This window comes from Artemia sp. Qi Xiang Cuo, chromosome 10, assembly GCF_049724085.1.
Source record: "Artemia sp. Qi Xiang Cuo chromosome 10, ASM4972408v1, whole genome shotgun sequence".
Classification (NCBI taxonomy): Eukaryota; Metazoa; Arthropoda; class Branchiopoda; order Anostraca; family Artemiidae; genus Artemia; species Artemia sp. Qi Xiang Cuo.
Genome location: NC_142803.1, coordinates 43,527,197 through 43,544,413, shown reverse-complemented (window position 1 = coordinate 43,544,413; position 17,217 = coordinate 43,527,197). Strand labels below are relative to the sequence as shown.

Here is a 17,217-nt window from a genome sequence, read left to right as displayed (position 1 = left end):
AAATAAACACGAAGGGGGTAATGAGGGATTAAAATATAAAAGGGAGTTCAATAAACATATATTTGAGTAAATTTTCTACTTTAATATCTAATAGACTATAGGACGGTACAGGTCAATTAGTCTCTTACTGTCACTTTATGGTCAATTTACAACGACTTTGCCAGAAATAAAACAACATTTATTAAATATTTGTTCACTCTATTTCGATTTTGGATTTCTGTATTGCAATATTAGGCTAGTAATTAACATGGCCATAAGCCTTTGGACAAAATTATATGGAACTTTAAAGTAATTTATTAATATTTGTGTACAGAATGTATTTTTTTAAGATGCTAATTTTAGCTTTATAACCATGAAAACCAAAAATATGACCTTGGATTGGAACTATTATCCCGTATCTTTTATCCCTTATTTCTATGACAATCTTACCTAAGTTCTGCGCTAGAAATGACATATGTATGGATGATAGATAGACTTATCTATAAAAAAAATTAAATAACATCATTTTTATACAATCCTAAAAAGAGCTAATCCATGATTTCCCTCTCAATCACTCGGACTATCTGTCTTGACTTTTTCTACAATTAGTCATGTCTTGTTGCCTACTGCAAAATATTTGATTTTCAATTCAAAATCAACGGACTCGGTCGAGGCCTTCGGCCTCGACTCGACTATAATTTTGACTGATGAAGAGTTTTGGGGTGGGGAGCTGCATAAAGTTATGAAAGGGAGAGTTGTACGACCGAGATTTGCTTCATAGAGTTATGCGGGTGGGGATTTCTGCAGTGGTGTGGTCACCAGGTTTTGGTGGGTTAGATTAAAGACTAAAATCATATCGTAGCTTTAACAGTATTTCCCGCCATCCACTCTAAAAATATTACAAAAAATTAGTGGAATATTTTTCCGAAAAATGATTTCTCAGACATTATTTACAGTCAATTCATAATTCAATACTCTTATTCTTTCAGTTGGCTCCAACTGAATATGGTGTTCTAAAAGATCATTTATCAGAAACAGCAATTATGCTAGAGTTAACTCAAGCACATACGAGGCCAAATATTATAATCTTTACAGCTAGGTTTCTGACTTGATACAAATTACCAATTACCAATCAATTAAAAAAAACAAAAATTGCCATAAGCAATTCTTTTCCTCTTCAAAGTTTTTGAAGTTCTGGTCACTAAGAAATAATATCCAATATCGACTTTTAACAATGTTTTATATAGAAAAGCAAACTGAATTTTAAAAAGACTGAGGACTTTTCACAAGCGTGATTAACCCACACAAAGAGGAAAAAAAACATAACAGATTTGATAGGTCACCCCAGTGCGAAAAAAAAACATGAAATGGAAAAAAAAGCAGAAAATTTTTGCTGTTTTTTTTCATCGGTCATGCAGAATTCAAACCTTACAAACTCTGATTAAGATAAGAAAATTCTTCTTTTTTTGCGTAAATTATCTAAAAATAATTGTTTTCAAATTCATATTATTTTTACATAATCAATAAAATATATAAAATATTCAAATTAGAAGCCATTTTACTTCCTGACTTGATACTTATTTAATGATTTATACAAAATTAGCACAATATGAATTTAACATAGTAGCGAACTATAAGTAAGGAGCGACTCGGCCAAATAGTAATCGGCTCTAAACGACGGAATTTTGATAACAATAGATACATAAAAAGATTGGGATTTTTATGCTGATTCCAAATATATACAATTCTTTAAGCTTAATTACCCATCAAAAGCTACGAGGCTGAGAAAACCTGCCTGATTTTCGAGGTTCAAGGTTTTATTATTAAAACCATATTTACACAACATATTAAATTTCCGACAGAGAAAACTCGACAGAGTCGGGAACAAAAACATTTAACACATAGATTTAAATTAATTGTACCTCTACTAATATTCTAGTTAGAGAGATTTAAACCAAAATCTAAGATTAGTCTTACAGTGGTCCCGGAAGACTGGGAGAGGGGTCATTCAAATGGAAATCAAAAGTTCCAGTGCCCTTTTTAAGTGGTCAAAAACACTGTAGGGCAACTAGCCCCCTTCCACGCCTTTTTATCCTCCAAAGACATCAGATCAAAATTCTTAGATAGTCATTTGATATAGTATAGCTCAAATACCCAGTAACTATCCCTTTGGGGATGACATGACCCCCACAGTCCCTGGGGAAAGGGCTGCAAGTTCTGCAATTCCCCCACTGTTCACATGTAGAAGTTGCTAATGTGACTTTTTGTCACAATTCTTTGAGACAGACTATCAAACACAAGAGCCGTTGAATTTGAATAAGAAGTATTAAGAATAGAAAACTTTAAGACTTTAGCGTGAAAAGCGAAGTTTGAGAAAGGAGCAGCCCCTTCCCCGTATGAGGAATAATTTCTGTTCGTTTTAAGTTTTAATTTAGCTGCTTACTTTCAGTTGAATTTTTTTTTTTTGACAAAGCAAAGAGCAACAAAATTTTGCAATGTGGCTTTATTTGAAAAAAAGATGTAACATTTTTTTTTTTTTTTTTTTAATGTTAAATACACAGTAGAATCGAGAAAAAATCTGAATCAAGAACCTAAAAATTTTTTGAGGAAATTTTTGGTGAGGAGCTACTATTTTTGGAGAAATTTTGGGGATTAAGGGAGCTTAATTTTCATTCTGGGTAAATCGAAAAATTTGGGAAATTTATCCGAAAATTCGGCAATAGAGGAAGCAGTTCTTACCCCCCCCCCCCAAATAAAAAACAAACTACAAATACCGATCGATATTTTATTTAAAGTTGGTATAATTAGTGGATCTTAAGAAATAAAGAGTAGTGATTTTTATAATAAATCCTCTGAAATGTTCTTACTTTTATAGCTTTAATAAATCAAATAATATTAACATTTTGATTACTAATATCAGTATATGTATATTAAACTGACAATGCACATTCATTGTAAAAACATTTATATTTTTTTCAGTAAAATGCAAATTATGTTCTGGCCTTGGAAGGTATAGGGGTTTTGAGCCCAACTTATGTTAAATTCTGCTCGTTTTGTGTTTGACTCGGTTATTTATTGTAATTTCTGTTCGTTTTGGGTTTCATTTATTTATCGATGCTGATTTGTGGTAGTTTCATGCTTGGTGGATTATTTTATTTTTGCTAATTTTTTGTTTAATGAAGTTCTTTACTTTTCTGTGGAAAACTTATTTTGTGGAAAAAGCTTTTTTTAATTAGTTTCTGTTCGTTTTATATTGACATAGCCTTTTCGGGGAAAAAGAAAATAATACTTTAAATCTTTTCGTTTCTCTAAGACTTTATAGTTTTGCCTGCTATTTGTATGCTGGAGAAAAATTTTCAGCAATTTTTAACAGCATACACCCTTTTAAAAATCTAGACACAAATAGTAGTGTTTAATTTAGTTTCATGCCTCCTTTAGTCGATCTGAAATGGAAAACCTGATACCATTCAGAAAAAAAAATCTGTTTACTTTCTTTGATAGCTTGGATACACTTACGCTATTTTGATTTTGTTAAATTTTAAGAGCAGAAGTAGCCCCGAAAGTTTGAACACAATACCATAAGTCGTTCTTGGGATACTGCTGAGATTCCTTATTGGGAATTAACATTAACACAGTGCATTTGGATTTCACTTTAAGGCAACATTTAGTTTTTAAGCATAAAGGCAAATGGGAAGGTGGGTGTGGGAGGGGGATTAGTTTTCCTCCAATCACTTTCGACTATTAAAAAGGGCATCAGCCCTTTCTACTTTCAATCGAATGAGCCCTTTTCGAAGTTCCTACGACAACTCCTTCGATAAGAAGTGCCCTGGTCTAAACAACACAACAACAACAACAAAAATACATTGTACCCACATCGATCTTTACTAAAAAATGTCAAGCCTTCCAATCACTTTCGACTATTAAAAAGCTCACTAGGCTTTTCGATTTCCAATCGAATGAGCCCTTTTTGAGTTTCTACGACAACGCTTTCTATAAAAACCTTATACGCCCCCAAGGCATAAGGGCTGTGAGGGTGGTTGTCATCCTTTAAGACCTAATTTCCAGAACGTTCAACTACGTTAAACGAAATGGGTATCTAAAAATTTTGATTGGATGTGTTTGGGAAAATGGTGGGCGTGAGTGGCTCTCCTATCACTTTCAACTATTAAAAAAAGCACTAGACCTTTCAATTTCCAATCAAATCAGCCCTTTTGAAGTTTCTACGACAACGCTTTCAATAAAAACCTTATATGGCCCCAGAGCATAACTTACATCCCTTGGCCTGAGGGCTGGGGGGGGGGTTTCTCCACAAAGACCTTATTTCCAGAACTTTCTGCTACGTTGAACAAAATGGCTATCTGAAAATTTTGATTTGATATGTTTGGGGGAATGGTGGGCGTGAGAGGGGGGTTAGTTACCCTCCAATTACTTTCGACTATATAAACCTTATATGCCCCCAGGGCATAACTTACAGCCCTTGCACTGAGGGCTGTGATGGGGTTATCCTCCTAAAAGACCTAATTTCCAGAACTTTCGACTACGTCGAACAAAATGAATATCTCAAAATTTTGATTGGATGTATTTAGGGAAATGGTGGGCGTGAGAGGGGGGCTAGTTGCCCTTCAATCACTTTCGAAAATTAAAAGGGCACTAGCCCTTTCAAATTCCAACTGAATCAGCCCTTTTTGAAGTTTCTACAACATCGCTTTCTATAAAAACCTTATATGCCCCCAATGCATAACTTACAACCCTTGCCCTGAGGGCTGTGGGGGGAGGGGAGGGGTTGTCATCCTATAAAGAATTAATTTCCAAAACTTTCAACTACATTGAATAAAATGGCTATCAAAATGGATTGGATGTGTGTGGGGAAAAGGTGTGCGTGAGAGAGGAGTTAGTTGCCCTCAAATCATTTTCGACTATTAAAAAGGGCACTAGCCCTTTAAATTTCCAATTGAATGAGCCCTTTTTCAAGTTTCTACGACAAAGATTTCAATAAAAACTAATATGCCCCCAGGGCATAACTTATAACCATTGCCCTGAATACTGTTGGGGAAGTATTCTAATCGAAGGTATAATCTCCTGAACTTTAAACTGCGTAGAACAAAATGGCTGTCCCAAAATTTTGATTGGGTATGTTTGGGGAAATGGTGGGCGTGGAAGGGGTGTTGGTTGCCTTCCAATCAATTTCGACTATTAAAAAGGGCACTAGCCATTTCAATTTCCAATCGAATGAGCCCTTTTAGAAACTTCTACGACAACATTTTCTATAAAAACCTTATATGCCCCAGGGCATAACTTACAACCCTTTCCCTGAGGGCTCTGAGGGAGTATCCTGCTCAAAAACATAATTTATATCTGGAAATCAACTGCGCTGAATAAAATGGATATCTCAAATATTTGATTGGATATGCTTGGGGAAAAGGTTGGTGTGAGAGGGAGGTTAGTTGACTTCAAATCATTTTCGACTATTAAAAAGAACACTAGCAATTTCCAATTCTAATCGAACGAGCCCTTTTTGAAGTTTCTACGACAACGCGTTCTATAAAAACCTTATATACCCCCAGGTCATAACTTACAACCCTTGCTCTGAGGGCTTTTGGGGGGTTGTCATCCTCAAAGACCTAATTTCCAGAACTTCAACTACGTTGAACAAAATGGCTATCTTAAAATTTTGATTGGATGTGTTCGAGGAAAAGGTGGGCGTGAGAGGGGGGTTAGTTGCTCTCCCATAACTTTCTACTATTAAAAAGGGCACTAGTCCTTTGAATTTTCAATCGAATGAGCCTTTTTTGAAGTTTTTACGTCAACACTTTCAATAAAAACCTTATAAGCCCCCAGGGCATAACTGACAACCCTTGCCCTGAAGGATGTGGGGGAGTGTGTTCCTCAAAAACATAATTTCTATGTGTGAATCAACTCCGCTGAATAAAAGGGATACCTCCAAAATTTGATTGGGTGTGTTTCAGGAAATGGTGGGTGCCGAAGGGTTGGTGGCTGCCTTACGATCACTTTCGACTACTAAAAATGGCACAACCCACACCAATTTCCAATTGAATGATCCCTTTTTGAAGTCTCTACAACAACTTCTTCGATACGAAGTGCCCTGGTCTAAAGGAAAAAAAAATAATACATTGTTCCAACATCGTTCTTATATGCCCCCAGGGCATAACTTAAAACCCTTGCCCTGAAAGTTGTGGGGGAGTGACCTCCTCAAAACCATATTTTCTATCTGGAAATCAACTACGCTGAACACAATGGCTATCTCAAAATTTTAATTGGATGTGTTTGGGGAAAGGGTGGGCGTGGAAGGGGTGTTAGCTGCCTTCCAATCACTTTCGGCTATTAAAATGGGCACAAGCCACTCCAATTTCCAATCGAATGAGCTCTTTTCGAAGTTTCAACAACAACTCCTTCGATACGAAGTGCCCTGGTATGGATAAAGAAGAAGAATAAAAAAAAATACACTGTGCCAACATCGTTCTTTACTTAGGCAGCGCGATTGCCCTGCCTATGAAACAAGAATATAGAAAACCAGACTATATTTATTAATTTTCAGATTTACTAGGGGTAATAATACAAACACAGTCCCTTGAGTGTAAGTGGAGAGCTATAGAGCATATTTTTCTAATGAATTCACAGGGCAGGACAAAGTCACCCGTCTTCTAATTAAACAAGAGACAGCGTAAGTACTACCTTTTTATTGTGCAACCATGGCAATTTCAGACAACCTATTAAAAAAGAAGAAGCTAATTTCAACGGGTTATAACGACATTTTAACGACAATTTTAACGACAACTATAAAAAAAAAGTTAAATTTAACCCCTTTAGAGGCACACACGTTGGAATGTCTCTTTTCCCAAAGTATCGAGGATTCTGGATTCACTTACCTCGTCCTGGGGAAAGAGTTTTTTCTTATCTTTCCAAGTAACGTACTTAATTCCTCTTAATCTTGCCAAATCAAAGTAGCAGCCCTCATCTTCACAATTGTAACTAAAACAAAGTAAATATATTTATCAAATTGGATTAAAACTTAGAAATTTTCATACCCATCAATAGCTACCTTATAGAATGTGTGATACTAGGCCCACCAGAAATATCCGAAACGCAGCTAGTGTTAATTATACTGATCACTAGGATTTGTACATCTACTCAAGCTTCATTTTAAGACTGAACAATAGCTTTGGAGTGAACAATTAAACTGAAATCCCCACTGGAAATACAGTGTTTAAAGAGCACTGTTTCTCAAATACTCAGTCATAGATGTCCCACTCTAGGAAACGAGGTCAAACGCGGTGCATGTGCATCTGTGTTGTCACCTGGACAAACGGTGCACTTCGTATGAGTTATGGTTCGATAGTCGTTAAAATTCGATAGTTTTGATTACGGCTAAATATAACCATGGGGTTTCTTAAGTGACACTTCAAAATTACATAAAAATTACTATCAATCCCTTTGATTGACGATTAGACTAGCAATGCGGGACCCAAAGTCTAATCTCAGCTGCCGCAGGGCCCAGAATTGCATAGAGATTATGGGTTAGCATCTGGTACTTTGTAGTCAAGCACGCACACAGGCCCGAACCTTATACGGAGAGGGAGAGGGGGAGGGGTTGGGGAGAGAAATTTCAATTCTTTTCTATTGACGAATTCATAAAAACAAAACCTTTTGTGTTGTAAAATAAAATTGTAACAAGTAAACTGTATGTATACAAGAAAAAGAAAAAAAGACCTGTACTTATCACCTAACCCTGTCTCCTCTGTACTCAGATATATGTACAATAACGATTTATTTCATAATATCTTGTTAAGTAGTTAATTTTTATATTAGGTGCTTGACAACATTAACAAAAAAAGCCATAGTTGATACCAAAAAAGTAGAAAAAAATCTATATTTTTTTTAACCTTAGTTTTAGAATTTCTTTGGGGGAGGGCCGTCAAAATCTCTTTTTCCTCCCCTTCCCTATAGGTATATGTATAATTATGAATAATTTTGAATTTTTCAGGGGCTAATGTAGATGATTTATAAGTTAGGTTACAAAGCATTAAAAACTTTACAAAGCATGTTCAAGAGGTTCATTCTTGTAGTGCTTTAAAAGGCAGGGAACAAAGGATAATAGATACCGTTTTGATGCCTTATGGAGTTGAGGGCAGAGGAATTGGAAAGACGAAGTGAGAACTTCTCCACGTGTTTTTGGCCGACTGCTCTGCGGTTCTTGAAAGTCAGGTAAAATTTTACGATGGACACCAGAGTTTAGGCAATTTTTTTCCCAAAACACACCACAATATGGAGGCTCTTTTCGATAGCTTCTGAAGCCTCAGCGTCTTTAGACTGTCCTCACAGGATGTGTAGTTTTCCCTAAGCATTAACTGGAACGCCTAATTACGAATATTTTCAAGCTTTTTAGTTTGGATAGCAGACAGGGGAGCATGACTGATCCCCTGGCATGCCTCTTTTACTAATTGGCAACCGTGCCTGAGACTAGACTAAAGAGAGTATATTATTAAATATTATTTCTATAAACTACAATTATTGGTTTATTAGTGTTTTTACTTCTACAGTACCTTAAATGAGGGAATAGCTTACATTTCAAACACAGCTGCCCAATCCGGCAAGAAAAGAAGATGAGTTAGTCCTGATCCATGCATTCCAATTAATATGTCTGTCTTTCCCATAATTTTTAATTGTTCTAAAAAAGGAACTTCTCGGTCAAATGATACCTAGAAAAAATTGCTATGAATTTCCCTACTATATTACACTAAGCAAAGTTTTTCAACTAAGCCAAACAATTTTGAATGATTCAACTAAGCCAAACAATTTTAATTTTGAAACAGACTAACTGGTTAAGAGGGAAATCTAAATAAAAGAAAAAGATTGTACTTTTTAAATACTGTCATATTCTAATGGTAATGCAACAGCTGAAGAAATAATCAAGAACTAATAAAAAAAGAGGACATTTATCTGGTCAAATCACACTTTTTCCCCTTCATGAACATGGAGGCAGTTTTGGGCACTGAATCGAAATTTTTCTGCTAAAGTAAAAAAAATCCCTTTCAACCCTTGTAAAGATCAAATGTCTGATTTCCTCAGATTCCATGAAAAATTCCATGTATGATAAAAACTAAAAAAGTACTAGGATTCTTAACTACTGCGTAAATGCTTTGTAGCGACGGAACTACACATTTACCTCGACAAATTTTTGAACACCACTCTATTTACGAAAAATTTAAGTTACTGAGTCACGGGGAAATCCCCCCAGGGAAATTCCCTTGTTTTTTTTCCTGGCCATAGAGCCTTATTCTATGTTGAAGTTTTTTGTCGTAAATTTATTGGTTAAATACATTGATTGATTGCAGGGAATTGTAAAATCGGACCGAATCAGGTAAGAAATTCGAGCGTTGACAATAGACAGAGTACGGTTATAGGCGTTTTTTTTTTTTTTTTTTTTTTTTTTTTTTTTTTTTTTTTTTTTTAACAGTTTTTCGAACAGTTAAACATAAGTTAGCAATATATTTTTGTGTGGTGTTAGGAGAAACTTGGCAAAAACTAAAGCTGCTGATAATTTTCACATTTTGGGTCAGGATTTAGAAAATTCTTCCAACTTCATAGGCATACTCTGCAATGTTTTAGACGAGATAGAATAAGAAGAAATTTTTCGGGGAGGAAGGGGTTCAAAATATTGAAATAAAACTATTTATGAGAGCATATCCTATCTCTTATATAATGTCCTAATACTTTTCCTCATTCTACACTTTAACAAAAAGGGGGATTATCGAGTGTGAACATTCAAAACACTGCGTTTTTATTTAGTATGTCAAAAAATCGTCACAGCACATTTTGACATCATTGTTCATTTTGCATCATTGTACTTTCTGGTGTCTTCTGCATTGTTGATTCCTATGTCTTGGGAGAGTAAATTCATTTTCAGAAGATATTAATTATGAATGACTTGACAATCAGTGGAGATGTAAATCAGCAGAAAATAGTACGCAACAAGCACAGTAGAAGTATATATGAACAGTAGCAAAAAGTACTATGCTCTCCGTTTAAGATTTTTGACTTATATCAGTTTAGACCGCTCTTCATGACTCCGCTTCTTCGTGCACGCGCAACGACAAATGTTTAGCATATTACGACGGCCTTACGGACAGCTATTGATGTGACGCACAGACGGATTTCCCTTTCCGAGCGCTTTAACCTGTATCATTTCTGAAGAAACTTTTTGCTACTGTTGATATATACTTATGCTGTGGCAAAAGAAACCATACAGCAATGTTTCATGAACACAATATGCAAATCCCTTGCGCAACCTGTGGCGTTACCCTAGATGTGGCGTCACACCACATCAGTCAAATTTCATATCAAACGGATACAAGGATTTCCAGGATAATGTCATCTTCCTTGGTTAGTCATTTTTAATGCAAACAGCTGGGCTTCTCTTCTATATTCAACCTTCAGTAAAAAAAAAAGCGTCAGCCATAAGTGAATGTCAAAATAAAAGCAAGGAGTAGTCATGACACATTTTTATCAAACTGTTTGTGGTAACGAAGTGTAAGTAAAAAGTAACTTGTGCCAATAGTAACTGACTCTAAATAATTTATTTTTTATAACAACATACATATCAAAAGAAAAAGACTTTGCGGTGATTCCAAACGTCCAAAATACGTTCATCTAAAATTATTCATCAAAAGTTATGAGCCTGATAAAATTTGTGTAGCTTCCAAAAAAGGGAAACAGCATTTTCAAATTGGGAAGTATATTTGATGAAAATTATAACATTAAATTCAGCGTATCAGAGAACCTTGTTAACTTGAGTTTAGTTTCTTATCTTCAAAAATGCAAAATTTCACTTCTTTATTTTAGAACAATAGATACGGAGACATATTGCTTTTCTTTCAGTGACGATAGCACCGAACCAGTGGTTCTAAAATATCAGTAGGGAGCTCAATCGAGCGGAGACTAGAAGTTCTAATGCCCTTTTTGAATGGCAAGAGATTGGGCCGGAGCAAAGTAGCGTTTTCTGCCATTTTGTTTCACAAAACAAAAATTTTCGGGGTGAAGATGTTTTGACGTAAAAACAACGACAAATTATGTTTTGATAACTATTCAATGGCAACTTTTAATGTCATGACCCTCCCATGCATTCATTACAAAAAAAAAAGAATTTTAGCAATTAACAGATTTTTAGATTTTCAACTTTTCAGTGCATTTGGAGATAAGAGTTTGTTTGTTTTTTTGTTAGACTGTTTTTTAAGCTTCAACCAAATCACAAAAAAAAACAGTTTTCTAAAAGTTGTTTTCTGATTTCAAAAGAAGTAACTTAAAATACAACACGTTCTAGAATATGAGTAGGGTAGCAAAAGTCCGAGTTGCCTATCTACATATTCAATCTTAAAATAAAGGTTATACTTCTGAAGGGCAACAGATTTATTGAAGGCATTGACTTATGTTTCAATTTATTAGGAAGAATAAGAGCTATGGTTCAATAAATCTAATTTCTCTAATACTTACACTGATTTTTAAAATGATTGATAACTTATAAACTACAGTATCTGATTTTCTTCAAGAAAACGCGAGTATAATAAAAATTGAAACACTCTTAGAGATTTTTAAGAAGAAAAATTTGGCTTGACAGAGTTCGTTAATTTTACTCCATGAAAGACATCTTTTTTAACTGTAATCATCAATTTAATATCACACACCTCTGAAGAATTGAAAAGCTCTAACTTCATTAGTGTGCGTTTTGAAAGCGGGCGCCATGAGTTTTAGGATTTGCGTCCAACACGCCTTGCCTGGCATTGCATATGAACGTAATGAAACTCGAGTTCTGTTCACCAGGGAAGACTTTAACAATCCAAACTATCCAGATACCTAGGGCTCTAGTGCGTCTTCTAGCCTTAAACCACACAAGCTAAAATAGTTAAAAATTTTATTGCACACATATTTCTGGGCTAGTGCTAACTAATTAATTGTCTAGCCAGTCGGTAAAATCCAGTGGAAATGAGTTGCAGTTGAAGTAAACTTGGTGTTAATCGCTATTTTTTTCGGTTTTATATAGCTTAGACTAATTAAGTCCCTATGACTAATCATGTAGGCTATACTAATTGAAAGTCCAAACCCAAAACTTGTTAACAGTAATTAAAATCCATTTCAACTAATTGTTTTGCCACCAATGTTCCTACAAAGTTACCATTTTTGTTCAGTACTATTTCTTGATCTTTTTCTGTCTTTCTCACTAAAAATTAGTTATTTAAAGTCACACCTACTTGAGTGTAGCCTTTCGGATATCCTCAGTCGTCTAATACTGTCATATGCAGTATATACAATATTTGATAACCTTTTCATAGTTTATTTTGTTTCTAATCGAAATACTGGTGTTATAAATTTCTAGTTATATGTTGATGTGAAACCATTAAGTCAAAAAACTCAAGTTCCCTAGTTCAATTTGTTCCTTTTTTTTTTTAATTATGGAAATGGAGAATACCCCAGAACACTCTCCAGAGTAAATAGTAGATACATTGATTGGCAATCTTATAATGCCTTATTTGCAAAGAATGTGAGCGAAATAATAACAACTAATCCAATAAAGACACTTACACAGCCTATTTAGAATACTCTTCCGGATATTATAACTACTCTTGCGGATATTTTTTTTAGCCTTATCTGTGTGAAAGGTCGAGAAGGTTTTTGTTTTTGTGCACTCCAGTTCTTTTTTTACTATTGCCATCCCCATATAACCTGACCAATTAGAAGCGTTTCTACCTTTCAAAAAATTTCTTTTTTCTGCTAGCTATTTTGGGCATTCCGGAAAGTAACCTTCTGTGGTATCCAAGGGAGTATCCAAGATTTGTGTTTGAGGGGGGGGGGGGAGGTACAATTTTTCGTTAAAAAGGCACCAAAAATTTGTTTATCTACATTTTTGTTACGTCTTTACGAGTCTCAGGTGGGGTGGGGGTGTAAAACCCACCCCCCGTGGACAGTGCTATCCTTGATTTGCGCTTATTTGTATAACTGATCATTGGATGATGCTAGATAACCAATCCTTTGAGTTTGGAAACACAACCTGGAATGAATTTGCTGTTGCCTAACACTGCTTTTAATTCATTATCCAATTAAAAAGTTCTGTCAAAATATCTGAACGATTTTGTGGAACATGAAGAAAAAACGAAATAAAAGAGGAATTTGCATGATTAAGGTGCAAAAGCCCAGGCAAATGCTAAAGCAAATATACCTAAAACGTGGAATCCCAAGACTTCCCAAGAATTTGCACGATTGGGATGAAGTACATCAAAACTAAAAGTAATAAAAGCTGGCCACTATTTAGAATCTGATATCTTAAAGAATACTCGCTCGATAGTTAATGTGTCTTGTTTTTTGAAGAACCATAAAGATCTCATAAATTAAACATACATAAGCTCCATTATTTCAGCCTACATAAATAGATTACCGTTTGACAACCTTGGAGTCGCAAAAAACGTTAGTCGGTCAAAAAACTCAACACTTGTGGAGGAGAGAGTCTTTTATGTACTAACTGATGGATTTCAATCAGATGTAAGCCCACATACAAATAGATAAATTAAAACTTAAGAATATGAACAGGCATAGTATCAATTGACAATTAAACAAAAAAAAAAATAGGCTCTAAAGTTAATTGGGCTCTAACTATTATCAAGGAGGCACACTTGTGCCTCTATAAAGAGGCGACCCACCCCAATGTTAAGCGATTTCAGGTCCTAGAGGTCGCAGAGAAACGGCGGTAATTGCATTTTGTAGCCCAAGCTCAAACTAAGAAACTTGCAAAATTTCATCCTCCTCCGACTTTATCTTCATGGGGTAAACTGGGCCGGAAGTTTCGACCCTCCCACCACAGCCCCCCGTTAAAGTTGTCCGATTGGGCTGAAATTTAGAGGTTAAGCTTTACGAGGGCCCGGGCGCGTATCCGCGAAATTTCAGCTCAATCCGATCACGCCTTCCCAGTTTTCAAAAAACCAAATATAGCCACTTAAAATTCATCTCTTTTTTTTTCTTAGCCACGCCTACAGGCCACAGTTGGCAACGGATCCGGTTGAATGAGGACTCATTCGAAGCAGAATTCGACCTGTTAGGGCCTTTTGATATTTTCAGACCGAAAAAATTATCCCCCGAATTTACATTTACGAAAAACCTCGTTTTCCTATATTAGCCCATGTTAATTTTTCCCTCCACAACCCCCCTTTAACGTTGTCTGATCGGGCTGAAATTTAGAGGATAAGCTTTCCTGGGGCCTGGGAGCTTATCGTCGAAATTTCAGCTCAATCTGATCACTCCTTCCCTGTTTTCCAAAAACCACATATCAAGATTTTTGGGAATTTGCTTGCGTCGAAAATACCTTCTATTTGCTAAACAACAATTACTATTGTGTTTGTATAGTCCAGCGGCTGAGATTTCAGACTTTCAGGCGGAAAACTCGGGTTCGATTCACCATCAGAGCAACTTTTTTATATACTTTGAAAAGAAACTCAGTTTCTTTTTTAAATTATTTGAAAAAAATTACGTTTTCTAAAGAGTTAAAGAGGCTGAGTTACAAGGTCGACCCTTAAAACGTACAGGGATTAGGAGGCACAGTTGGGGGGCTGTTAAAGAGGCTGAGTCACAAGTTCGAACCTTAAAACGTACAGGGATTAGGAGGCACCCTGTACGACGTGATTTGAGTATTCAGGAATTAAAAGCCTTAACACAAGAATGTTCAAGAGCGGGGGGTTTGGGGGGCGGCAGCCCCCAACTTTAACTCCTGACACGATCAGCTAACAGTTAGTCAAGCAATAATAAGTAATAAACTGTACAAAAACGTGCAGAAATTATTTGAAAAAAACTACGTTTTCTAAAGAGTTAAAGAGGCTGAGTTACAAGGTCGAACCTTAAAACGTACAGGGATTAGGAGGCACAGTTGGGGGGCTACCACCCCCAAACCCCCGCTTTCGCAGCCTTTAAATATAAAAAAAAATTTCTTTAAACTGAAAGTAAGGAGCGACATTAAAACTTAAAAAGAACAGAAATTATTCCGTATATGAAAGAGGCTGTGCCCTCCTCAACGCCTCGCTCTTTACGCTAAAGTTTTTATTGTTCTCACAAAAGAGTTGTGAGAACAGTCAAAACTTTAGCGTAAAGAGCGAGGCGTTGAGGAGGGCACAGCCTCTTTCATATACGGAATAATTTCTGTTCTTTTTAAGTTTTAATGTCGCTCCTTACTTTCAGTTTAAAGAAATTTTTTTATATTTAAAGGCTGCGAAAGCGGGGGTTTGGGGGTGGTAGCCCCCAACTGTGCCTCCTAATCCTGTACGTTTTAAGGTTCGACCTTGTAACTCAGCCTCTTTAACTCTTTAGAAAACGTAGTTTTTTTTCAAATAATTTATTAAAAGGGGATTACAAGGCGACTGATTTAGCTCGACAAATTTGAGGGTAGGGAAAGATGCGACATAAAATAGTTTTTCAAAAGAAGCTAAAGTATAAGAGGATTACAAGATTCTATATTTCACTTCGCGGCTTTTATTTTGCAATATTTGGGTAAACAGAAACTTGAGCCTCATACAAACAAAGAAAAATACAAATGAAAAAAAGGCATTATTGTTATAGCTAATTAGCTGAGCACAGATGAAGCAAATACAAATGCATAAGGAACAGGGTCGTTGGGCTTACCACGCACCCCCGCCTTCCGAAATCCTAATATTTTTAAGATCTATAAAACAAAAAGTAACTATTTCACGATTTTTACAACAAACTTTCAGGTTTTTGTTTGGGAGTGCAACTCTACAAGTAGCATCTAGTGACAGACTCAATACACTGAGTTCCACCCACTAATTCTGCACCTATTTACCTACCTGGTCTTGGCTGTTCTATACTTTTGTTTTTAACAGAAACATAAATAAGATATATTTGTTTTGACTTATTAGCATTGTTTGACTTATTGTACAAGAATTACCTTAGTGATAGATCATATGAAAACAAAAGGAATGTAAAGAAAGTGGAGAAAGCATTAAAATATGAAATAAGGAGGTGTGAAGTGGAGGCCATGGATAAAATTGCCGAGGATCTGGAAGATGCAGCTAGACAGCATAATAGTAAAATATTGTACTGGCAAGTAGAAAGGCCCTATTGACTCCGAACATGACCACGTGGTTTATGGTTTTCTCACTGAGAATGAAAAAACAGAATTTTTTTCACTTGAAAAAACAGAAATTTCTTCATTTTTATGGATGTTTCTTGGACATTTATGAGTGTTGGTCAATTTATTTGATGTTTTTCATGGATGTCAACATCAATTTATGTCTGTTTTATGGTTTTTGTCAGTGAGAATGGAAAAAAACAGTATTTTTCTCACATTAATGGATGTCAACAGCAATTTATGTCTGTTTTATGGTTTTTGTCAGTGAGAATGGAAAAACAGGAACTTTCTCACTTTGATGGATGTTTTCTGGATTATTGATTAATGTCTGACAGGTGATGTCAAGATTCTTTGATTTATCATGAAAAAGGAATGGCTGAAGTTTATTAATATCTTTGATTTATCTCCAAGCGAATTGTTTCCGGGGCAAATTTTATTAAAATATTTGGAGTTCAACCTGTAGTATTGTTTCCAGGGCGAAGTTTTTTAATGTCTGACAGATGATGTCATGGTTGATTGATTTGTCAAGAAAGGGAAATTAATTTGTTGTTTCTAAGGGGAATTATTGATTCACGAAAGGGTTTACAAGTAATTTCAAATGTGACAGCGCGGGGATGCCAAAAACAAAAGGAACACGCAGAAATTACGTTTAGGGGTTATTTGGGCGAAACCGTTTTAGACATTTTAGGGAATTATTTCGGCAAAACAGTTAGAGACAATTTAAAAGATGATCTTAGAAGATGTTTTAGCAGAGAAATTGAGGGTGAAACTCTGTGGTCTTTATAATACACAAGTTCCATTTGAACAGTGTCGTAAGGTCCTCTACTACAACCCCAAAGGGCTCCGATCCCCCTACCCAACCCCAAAAGGCTCCGATCCCCCTACCCCAACCCCGAAGGAAGCCCCCCGGGCTCCCAAAGGGCCCCCGGCCCTCAAGGGCCCCCCAGACCCCCAAAGGCCCTCCCCGGGCCCCCAAAGGCCCCTGAGCCCCCATTTTTTAATACTTTTTTATGGCTTTATTATATCTCTTCAGAACAACCCATTTTACATGTTGAAGTACCCATCCTTTTCACCCATAACTTTACTATACTGCTTTTTGA

The 17,217-nt window shown here is 35.9% G+C and overlaps 1 protein-coding gene across 1 annotated transcript in view; it reads right to left on the bottom strand.

Moving 5' to 3' along the window:
- Eogt (EGF-domain O-GlcNAc transferase) overlaps nt 1-17,217 on the bottom strand; it is a 79,462-nt gene that overhangs the window by 3,163 nt on the left and 59,082 nt on the right. The window contains exons 7-8 of the mRNA XM_089095441.1: nt 8,563-8,696; nt 6,867-6,969 (exon numbers count right to left, since the gene is read on the bottom strand). Of these exons, the coding sequence (XP_088951567.1) occupies nt 6,867-6,969; nt 8,563-8,696 (237 nt within the window). The remainder of the gene's footprint in view (nt 1-6,866; nt 6,970-8,562; nt 8,697-17,217) is intronic.